Raw genomic sequence first — 11,751 nt, forward strand, 5'->3', positions numbered from 1 at the left:
CATGCAATATATACCAATAAACTACCAAAGATTTTATTTGTCTCTTTACAACTGGCCTACATGTATTAATGAAGGAGAAGACTGAACCATATTGTGAAAAAAATCAGGGAAATTAAGAGTACATAGCTACTGATGATATTATATTGCTTTGAAATCATGATACATTTTTAAATAATGTGTAATATAAATTGATGAAATAAAATATAATATACAGTATAATAATTATCTTTATTTTTTCTAGATATGTTTTCTAAACCTTAAAACTCGTTTATGTAAGCATAACATTTTAATTTAGTATATTACCTACCAGAGTTGGGCAAAATTTTATCTAGATAATTAAACGAATAAATATGTATTCGAATAAAAATTTATTCAAATAGTTTTTTTACAATTCATCGAATAAAAAATTATTCGACTAATTTAGAAACAATATTATTCGAATAAAAATTTATTCGACTAATTTAGAAACAATATTAATCGAATAAAAATGTATTCGAATAATTTGGAAACAATATTATTGGAATAATTTGTGATCATAATATTATTTGAATAATTTTTAAACATAGTTATCCTATACTAGTATATATAGTAGTAGTTAGTACTAATTATTAAATATGTATTATGAAATAATGATTATAATATTCTTCTATTTTGTCTACATGTATTTAGTATGAACCTTAATAGTAACTAATTATCAATATTGAAGATGTTATTATTATATCTAGTTTAGTCCAGTTTCTGTACTATATTATATGGTTTCAGACATTTTGGTACTATGTACTAACTACGTATGTTCAATGTTGTATTTCATATTTATAAGTTCAAATATATAGAGCTCTACACAAAAATATAAAGATACTAGATATATACGGGCATGTAGCTATAAAAATTATCTGTTTGAATCAGTGGCGTATTTAGGAATTTTGCTAGGGGGGGATGAAATATATAATAATACATCCTAACACCCATAAATTCGTACATAATATACATTTTTAAAATCCCCTAACTTGTTACCTATTGAGGTTAGTGTGGATCAAGGCAAAATAAGAATTAATCTTTATAATTACCTCATCATTTTCCAAACAAATTTTTTTATTTGTACTAAAATAAGAAAATAAAGTTTTTTTTTGTTTTTGAGTATTACTCATATTGTCTTAAAACTTCACAGTTACAACTTACAAGACGCAAAAAATAAAGTCGAACAATAGTCAATTCGGCAGTAAGTCAGTACTCAGAATGGCGCGGCGTCGCTATCCGTCAACGACCAACGACCGTACATATCTACTTTTAACGAATCACGATATCATACGATAATATATATATATATATATATAGCTATACATTAGCCATAAATCTACTAGTAACAAATTTTCTAAAAATAAACCCGCCCGGCCGCCCTATGGTTAATCCACGGTCTTCATGGTAATTTTGTTTTGTTTACCGATTGCTTATCGGGTTTATTATAAACACTCTTGCATGAAAAATAATTCGCAGAAACGTACAAAATACAGTACACCATAATATAGGTATAGTTTTTGTTGCCTGATAGTCGTACATGCCGCCAACGATAAACGATTAGTGGCGATTAGTATACCAGACTATCAGAGCGGTACAATTACCGCGACAAGAACATTTAGAAAACAGAAAACATACATGCTTGAAAGTAATATCATATTAAGAATATTAGAGAAAATGAGACAACTTATAGCTACCTAGGAAAAAAAAAAAGGTCAAGGGGGGGATCTATCCCCCATATCCCCCCCCCCCGTAAATACGCCACTGGTTTGAATTTATGATATCTAATAATAATTGTGTTTGAAAATTAGTCGAATAATAATTTATTCGAATAATTGTATTTGAAAATTAATCGAATAATAATTTATTCGAATAAAATTCTATCTAAATAATCATCTAAATAAAATTTTATTCGAATAACGCCCAAATCTGCTACCTACTAAGTAAGTAATATACAACTCTTCAGTGCCTACCACCAAATGTAGGCTATACCTTTAAAAATGCGGAATAGCTAATAAGTTAAAATAGTAATAAAATATTAACTATATAGCAAGACTTTTACTGCTTTAAACTTATTACTGCAGTTAAAAATTGAAGTATTTAACAAATAATTCACTCACATACCATGCTTACATTTAAATGAAAAATGTGGACCATTGAATGCAATAGTTATAAAGATATGAAAAAAAAATCATGTTGCTACACCATTTAATTTAGGCGTGTGTACCATTAAAACTAACGTGACCGGTAAGACATTATAGAATATATGGTACACGCGCAAAAAACTAAAATATGTGAACATGTATGTGGGTGGACAGATACGGTGTAACAGATGTGAAATTACCGTAAGTGGAAAAAGAGCGCAAATAGTGTCAAACGTGAAAATAAACACGCAGAAAAAATGCAGCACGTTTTGTCTGATCCGTATAATTATGTAGTAAATAACATATTTAGTATTTATATTAGGACTAAAATATTGAATTCATAAATTATACGACACTTAAATTTTTATCAACTATACAATTGTATTATATACATTTTTATGAACATTTTTATTAAAAATCAGAGTACATACACGCTAGCTTTACTATCCGGGACGAATTTTCCATGTTAACACGGTATATATCTATAAATTAACTTTCGATTTTAAAATATAACATTAATAATACTTATTTACATGCGTAAAGAACAATATGATGACGATACGTTAAGCTTTCTTTTTTTGATCGGTCTCTGTAGTGTTATACTTTTGAGAATTCGGAGCTCATACGTAAAAAATCATATTACAGACCGACCGGTAATGTGTATTAACGATTGGTTTTTCATTGCAGCAGAAAAATAGCCTCACAGATCGTGAGGTTCGTGCAACACAAATGGCACCATTGGGCCACCGGCAACTATCTATTGGACTACGAGGATCCGTTGCGAGGGTACGGGGGTATCATGCAGACCATCCTGGTGGCCAATCAGCGCACGGGACTGCCATCCTTACTCCGGTTGACGGCCGAACAACATTCGTTTGGCATGTCCTCGGAATTTGAGATCCACGTGAAAGCCGAAGGGTTCGCAGACAGCTTAAAAATAGAACTGATCGGTGCGATGGCCAATTCGCCGGGCGAGCCGGTCGACATTTCCAAGCTGCTGGAGTTACTAAAAAAAGCCAAGTTAGAAATCCAGAACGACGAGGACCTTCATCTTGAAACGATAGTCAAAATCAACGGGCAGACCATTTACTGTCACCACTTGAATATGACTACGTTCAACAATTACGCACTTGGTGAGAACAATACACGACATTACGTATGGTTATAGACGCGTATTGACTACACGAAATAAAACGTATGCAATTATTGCGAAATGGGTAATATTTTATTCGTTCGCACGTCGTCCGCGTAGAAACAATATTTGACAACTCGATGTTATCAAATCATCATGCACTCGTAGACTTTTTTCAGTCGAGTAATTCTCAAAAGTCAAGTAAACGTATAAATTACCATAGTTTTTCGCAATTCATCCGATAAAAAAGTTAAAAATATGCTCCTGACGGGTACTACCAAACTCCTCTAGTAATTCGCTCGTCTTGAATAATTGCGCTGCCTCACTAGCGATTACTTTGTGCACATATGTACCGTTGATTTTCGAATAGTCCCTACACAACAAATCGGTGACCAACACGTTATCAGCCGAATCGCGATCACTTAACAGCGTGACACTTTTACACGTTGCACACCTATTTTGGGTAGCAAACAATATACTGTCCTAACCGATCTAACTCATCTGTTTAGTGCACCACATCGATCTCGATCTTCATGAACGTATAATATACAATATTATTGTATGTAAAATTTTATGTCTGCGCAGTGTTCAGGAAGCTGAGTTCGTTGTACTTCCAGTTTAGTTTGAACTACCAACGCCTCTCGTTCCCATTGCGTTTCCAGCAGACACAGTTCACAGATTTTGGCACTCCGATTCTTCTTCAGTTTAGAACGGCTTCGTTGTTGTCGCTGCGCGGGAGTATCAAACAGACGGAGAGTGGAAAATCCAGGGACGCGGAATTGGATTTTCGGTAAACACATTTACAGCCACGACTTAAAAACAACATGTATCGCGATTAATAGTAGTATTGAAAGCCTAAAGTACTAAGGTAGAATACGAATAGTAAAGTACAGACCGTGGAATATTGTAAGAGAATGTTTAAGATTAATTTGTATGTATCAGTAAAAGTGGAATCGTGTAAACGAGTTAAAAGTTCATTTAAACTATTAATGGACAGGTATGGTGAAGTAAGATATTTTCGTGATATTATTTGTCGAACGTATAATTTAATTCCCTATTACACGATTGACTTGAAAATTATATTGATCCTTAAAACGACTATGCTTTTAAGGATCAATATTCATCTATCTTCATCCATCGCTGTATTCAAATTTCATCAAAATCGATTAATTAGCTTAGGAATGCATAAAGGTAAAAACAATTTTTGTGTTTTATAGATATATAGATTGCAGTAAAATAATATAATATACAGCATTCAATTTTAATTGGAGTGAACGGTAATTGATAATTAAAAAAACAGCATCGCGTCCAGTGGAAAATCTCCCTAAACAATAACCACTGTTGATCATTATGCTTCAGAAATCCTGTTACCTTAACACGTATGTACGGTTTCAGGTATTCCATGAACACCGTGACCAGTCTGAAAACATTCAACCCACTGAGTAATACGTGGCGCGGTGCAGACCGTTTCCGTTGCATCCACGCAAGAATACCGTTTTCCACCGAGATAATATATCATTACTCCAGGTCTTACGTGAAAGCGTCAGCTTACAGGTACAAAAATTTCGTCGACGGTTCAAAACTGGGAGTGGTGTGGCACTCCGCAACTAAGCTGTTTCCTCTAGAAAACACTACGTCACCGACAATTAAAACAGACGAATTGCCGCTCACCGACGTACGTAAAATATATTTTTTCCCGTCTTAAACGCTCCCAATTTCATTATACACGTACAGTATAACCATAGGCGTGCGCACTAAGCAAACTGAACGAACTAAGCCACAACCGAATATTTTTTACAGGCGTATACCTACATTTTATAATAATCATTACCTGGAAAACAGCACACGTAAACCAAAAAAAAAAAAAAAATCTGTATAAATAATTTGAAAATAATCTGATTATTGAATTTATGAATTAAAAATTCGTTCAATCTAATTACTTTTTTATTGCATACGTTTAGCGTTGATTAACGTTACCGATAAAGTCAGTATTTACCAGAATTGGACATTAGTCGAATAGAAAATTATCTGATTGATTATTTAAAATTGGACATATTACAAAGAGATAAAAGTGAATTTTGCGATATGATTTTTCCCACACTATTATGTTTGCAACAAAAATTAAAGGTTATTATCAGTAAATAATTGATGTATAGTAAATTAATTCGAAAAAGTCTTCTAGTCTTCTGGCATTGGAAAAAAAGATTTTCTAATATTTTAAGTTTTAATACAGTTACAACTGACAATGCAACTAGTACCGCAATGGTCAAGCAACACAAATATTTCCAATAATTGGATATTATTCACATTTTATTTTATTTATTTATTCAGAACAATTTTTAATTTTTATTCAAAACTAAAACTATTTAAAATAAATTATTATTCTTTATTTACAAAATAATTAGTTATTCATGCTTTTATTTTTTATTCATCAGTTTGATTTGTTTTTGTCCTACTCTGATATATACCCATACATACATAAATATATTATACGAAAATACGTGGTCCCGTTACATTTGAAATGTGTTGCAATAGAGTAATTATAGTATACAATGTAATCGTTTACGTACACGGATACACGAAACAAATTAAGACACCGTGCAGACGCCTATATATCCATGTTACCCGTACGTGCGTTATACGACTGTGTGTAACACAGCTTATTAATTATGCAATATTAATGTACAAAGGATTGGGCTTTCGAGTCGAGAGATTTGGGAGCGAAAATTGCTACTACGGTTTTCGATTGCCAAGACGAGGGCAAGTTTTCGAATTCGCTAATGATCATCAAAGAAGCATTTCAAATTAGTAACAAAAACTATCAGTGAGTGTATAATTTATTATACTTATTATTTTCTGTTTGAAAAATGTATAAATAGTAAACATTCATACACCGCCCATGCATGTCATTGATTATTTTATTCTTAACATCGAGTGAATTTCAAATAATTGAATTTTGAATTTCAAATTATTTTTATGCACATTTTTTAATTGAAAATTTATAAATTATTACAAACACACAAGAATTGACTCAACTATTTTTTAAATAAAGAATAAAGAGTATTTTTAAAATTATTCAACCGTTTTTAAAATTATTTTATTGTTTTATAGTTTATCAAATTAAAATCTATTTTGACTTGATCAAATATGAAAGGCATTTTTAAGGAAAAACTTACAGCCTATACCATTTTTTTTTTTCATAGACGTAATAGGTAAATTGGGAATTTTTAATTTTAAAAAATTTAATTTAAATTTTAATTTATTAAATCTTATGACCATGTAGAGGGTTGTCCAGTAGGTAAACATTTACGGTGCATAGTATGCACTGCATACTACTTGCGTCCTAAATTTTATTTAGTAGGTAAGTTGTGATAACAGGCCATTACCTACTTGCGTCCCGATAATTGATAGAAAAAGTATTGATTATTTGATCGGGAAAATACCAATTGTATACTATTTATAACTTCATATAAATACATGGATATTGGATATATAAAAAAAAACATTGGTGTAAAATAATTGTTTAGCCTAATATTACTAATATAATGACCAAATGAGGATTCACTCAATTTATTGGACCAATATAGTAAATTTAATGAGTTATTGATAGATATCACATATTTTAGTAAACATATCGATAGTTATGACATAGCTGACTTGCGTCCCGATATCGGGACGCAAGTAGTATGCAGCCGACGTTTAAGTTAAACCTTGAACTTACCAATCGAATAACACATCACCATTGTTGCTAAGTCCGTAACATTAGAATTTTACGAAACGTTTTCATTCCTCAGGTCAATACCCGGCGGAGTTGCTCTTCTGGGTATCTATTCGCTGTCAAACTATTTTACGTTCATCCCACCAGAGGATAGCTGCGGATTGATATTGTCCATATCGCCATTACAGGTATGTCAACGGACAGACCCACATCTTCGATTATTTATACAAATACTGCCTACCCTTGTGACGGGCGTAGAATAATTTTTGCTCGTGAGGTGCAATTCAACGCGACACCGCCAAAATCCCCGAAACCAGCATAATCCTTTGTTTATTTTTCCGATCGCATGTTTGACATAACATCGGAGTTATTTAACATAGCCACAGAATACAATCCCAACACATACGTTTGATTCGTATTTTATGCGAACAACGGAATATCCATCCCAGAGCGCTTCAAATCTAAGCTGCGTAAGATTTGATCGGATGCGACAGCTTCGTAATCGTGACACGTATCCGATCGATTCGACCCGTCCGAGTCCGGTGAAAATGCATCAAACGTGGCATCGAACCGCAGTGCACGGTGTAGTATGTTTGGTAATACGGTAGTAGTTTTGGATAAGGGTGACCAAAGGCAATGACGACATTGTCATCTGCAACGATCGCACTTCGGACAAGGAATACATGGCGGCCCTGTGGAAATATATATACATTTATTGTTATTATTATCATTTTCTTTTCCGACAACATGACCGCAAACCACACGATTTTTGCCACAGGTCGTGCCCAGGTTCATCCAGGAGGGTAACACCGTGCGCGTGACGATGAACCATTACGACCAGATCCTCTGGGGACTGATCGCGCATTACGGCCGCATCGCCGACGGCAACCAAGAGATATCGTTCAAGCTGAGCCACACGAACTTGGAGCGCAACATCACCATCACCAACGGCTACTGGCGCCTGTTGAGGTTCGAGGGTTCGTTCATCCTGCCATCCCGCAAGTCCGGCGCCCTGCACCCGCCGCCGCCGTTGCACGGCAATGCCACGGTCTCCTGGGGGTACCATGACTCGGCAACCACGATGATCATGTCCATCGAGCCGGCGAATGCGAACGAGGCGTGGCCCGACCAGTGCATCGTCGACTCGCCGACGTGCCTACAAACTGCCAGCGACATATCCACCAGTCAGATCATATCGCTACAGTTCGTCAACGTGAGTGATCGAAGTGCACAGAAGTGCGCGCCGTTGTTATTTTGTAATTAACACGACGAACAACGATTGCGCGTTATCAAGAGCGATATGACCTATGTTCCGATAGGGCACCGCGGGTCCGAAGAGTTTGGGAGCCGCAAATGGTGTAAGACGCTTGTAGGGGGTTGGGAAATGGGAATCGCGTGCTGAAAATACTATGTAGATCAATTTCTAGATGGGACAAAAAAACAATACGAACATCTGAGCTCCAACATACCTCACTACAAAATGTACATACATCAACAACGAATGATGAAATATATATGTTACGCCCAATTTACACATTGTTCGGGCAAATTTGGCGCTGCTTACGAATTGCGTCCCGTATAAAAAGGTATAAAAAGGTATAATACTAATTGCGTCCCGGGTTTTTCTTGAGCACGTCTGAATTGCGTCCCCATTACCTGTGATATCTTTAAAGTCGAAATTATTGGTTATGTTGATTGTAATGTTATTGTAATGTTGATACAATTTTTGTTGACGGAACTTTCAAAAGTTGCCCAAGCCTTTTTACTCAAATCTTCACAGTTCATGGCTTACAAAATGATAAATATATACCACTATTATTTTTTCTACTTCCTGATAAGGAATTAAAAACCTACGAAAAGGCATAATATTTTTAACATACCTGTAGTAGTAAACTAGTAACTATTACTACAGACAGTCCTAAGTCTGTATAAAAATGGGAAGGGAAATATTGTTTAGTTTTTATAATATACGAGACTCAATTGGTACCTATAAAAGTTAAAAAAATTCGGGACGCAATTAGTATGACCACCAAAAAAACCCGGGACGCAATTAGTATGACCTCCAAAAGAACCCGGGACGCAATTCGGAATGAATTTTTGCCGCGGGACGCAATTCGTATGCAGCCAAATTTGGTCCTACCTGGGGAATTTGAGTTTCGAATATGAATAAATATATGAATAAATAATTACAAAGTACAAAGTTTCTTGAGAACCACGAAAAATTGACTGTTTAATCATAGATATCAATTGTTATTAATATATTATTGTCTGATTATGTCAACGTAGCCTATGTAACCTATGGGAAAACAATATATATATATAAGATAGAAGAATACAAACAGTAAGAAATATTACACTGATACTTTATTCTGTATTATAATAAAAGTATAATAAATTATTAATAAAATATTGCACAGTTATAACAATAAGTATTGTTAATATTTCTATTCGAGGTCCAAATTATCCAGACAGGACCAAATTGCCCGAGCATTGTGTACATCGACTAGTATTCTATATTGCCTGTAACATATACGTCGATAAATTCGATTAATGAAATAAGAGATAGGTAAGTAATATGATTACAATACCTAATCAATACCATTTATAGACCAAACCTAATATTTACATATTTTTCTTACAAATTGTACCAGATACCCACCAACCTCACTGTTGTAATGTTAATTTTATGTCAATTTAAAAATAATTTCTAAATCAAATAGTTACATTTTTCAATGTTATCTTCTTAAAAATATTGAGCTGTAAAATAAGTACAGTACGCATATTAATATGGTATGTTTTAAATCGATTGGGTTTAAAACCGTAAGGTAATTTAAATCGTAGAGTCTTATTACCAAAGTAAACATTACATTTTTACTGTTATTATTATTTACTTTAGAAACGTCATTGTTGGTAATATTTCTTTCTATAGTGCTAGTGCTTCACTATTTTCTTTTAATTAAATCAAATTTAAACTTACATTACTACATAAGACAGACTATATTGTTACCTATTTACAAAAATCATTAGACCAGCTACATCGGTAATACTGAAAGCTTAATTAATAAATTACTCAAAACAAAAAAATAAAAAATAAAATAAGCATACGGTAACATATCACATTAGTTATTATACCGTATCATATTTTATCAATTACATTTATTTGATTCATCCTTTTGTACTTGTTGTACTTTATTTTTGTTCAATATACACCAGTGATGCCAGTAGTGTGGCAAGCATATTTCAAACCCTATGCAAAGTATTTATGTTTACCCACTACCGCCTCTCTCCTACTATATAATGATTTAACTAATCTATTGTACTATAGGATTTTACTTAACTCTTTCAATTACCTGTCTTTCATATACGCATATTATATAATTTTTCAATGCATGTCATTAACTAATTAATTGAATTATTTAAATAATATATGTTCGTAAATACATCGTAAATCCATGAGTCAAGGGATACCCATTCCCTTAGTAGATTTCTAGGACTAAGCAATTTCATTAGAAAAACATCATTCACTAGGCCACTGAGTGATGCCTAACCTTTTTTCTCGGTGGGCCAGTTTAGTAAACAATTATCTCCAAGCGAACCACCAAGTACAAAAGTACTAATGTTAATATTAATCTAATTTACATAATTTTATAACACATGGTATAGTAGGTATACAATATGTATGAAGGTACATATTGAATTTATTTTCGTCTATTTGAAAATGTAAAAAATAAAATCAATAAAAAATTATATTTTATAATACTTTTACTTTTTTTTTTTTTTAATATTATGTTTGATTTTAAAAATGTTGAACGAACCACATAGAATACCATCGCGGACCACATGTGAATATGCAGTGCATATTAAAAACCATAAAATTTCTATTTTTTTTTTTTTTTTATAAACAGATATTTAACATTTTTTGCAATGATTTCCCAATGAATGTATGAGCATTTCACTAGCCAAATGAAGTAGTTATGATGTATGTTGCAATCCAGTTCACAAATTTTAATTGGTTGGGTAAATTTAATAGAATTATAATTCAATATTAATTTAAACAAAAGAGGTGCACAGTAACTATCGAAATAAATAAATTACTTCACATTTATTCACAATGTTAATTTTTTTATTTGTTTCTAGTTACCGAGTTGGATGATAATCACAATGCATTCATTGTTTCCAAATGTTGTAATTGATGATGGCAATAAGACCACAGTAAAATTTACATTCCCCACCAAACTTCCTTGGACTACAAGAGGTATTCTTATAGTTTAGTAAATTTATTACATATGTTTATGAAAATAAAGAAATTCAACAAAAAATGTTTGGTTTTAAGGAATTTGCGCAGTAAATTCCAAAACAGCATTGACTTTGGACAACTCAACAATGCACAATTTCAAGTTAAATCAAGACTGTTATACAGTAGCTTTAGCAGACTGTTCACCGTTAGCACGCTTTGCGGTTGGTATCAAAATGAACACTAGTAATTCCACTTTGGTGAGTTTAAATATAACAATCATATAAAATATATATTTTGACTAACTTGTAATTTTACACATGTGGTTCCATAGAATGTACGTGTATCAAGTCAGAACAGTATAATAGACATGATTCAAGATAATTCAAACATAAAAATATATGTGAATGGTACAGAGATTGAAGTCACTTCTACTGGAGTACAATATCCACCAAAAAATAAAGATGATTGGTTTCTTTATAGGTAACTGTTTCTAATTTCAATTAAC

At 32.9% G+C, this 11,751-nt stretch overlaps 1 protein-coding gene across 1 annotated transcript in view; it reads left to right on the top strand.

Annotated features, from left to right (window-relative positions):
* The window catches only part of LOC112684910, a 31,875-nt gene that overhangs the window by 19,819 nt on the left and 305 nt on the right, over positions 1 to 11,751 (top strand). Inside the window, exons 11-19 of the mRNA XM_025556643.1 lie at positions 2,847 to 3,292; positions 3,877 to 4,081; positions 4,687 to 4,966; positions 5,982 to 6,115; positions 7,086 to 7,197; positions 7,788 to 8,222; positions 11,147 to 11,264; positions 11,343 to 11,503; positions 11,578 to 11,726. Of these exons, the coding sequence (XP_025412428.1) occupies positions 2,847 to 3,292; positions 3,877 to 4,081; positions 4,687 to 4,966; positions 5,982 to 6,115; positions 7,086 to 7,197; positions 7,788 to 8,222; positions 11,147 to 11,264; positions 11,343 to 11,503; positions 11,578 to 11,726 (2,040 nt within the window). The remainder of the gene's footprint in view (positions 1 to 2,846; positions 3,293 to 3,876; positions 4,082 to 4,686; positions 4,967 to 5,981; positions 6,116 to 7,085; positions 7,198 to 7,787; positions 8,223 to 11,146; positions 11,265 to 11,342; positions 11,504 to 11,577; positions 11,727 to 11,751) is intronic.

Source organism: Sipha flava, unplaced genomic scaffold (assembly GCF_003268045.1).
Source record: "Sipha flava isolate LNK unplaced genomic scaffold, YSA_version1 258_pilon_pilon, whole genome shotgun sequence".
In the NCBI taxonomy this organism is placed as follows: Eukaryota; Metazoa; Arthropoda; class Insecta; order Hemiptera; family Aphididae; genus Sipha; species Sipha flava.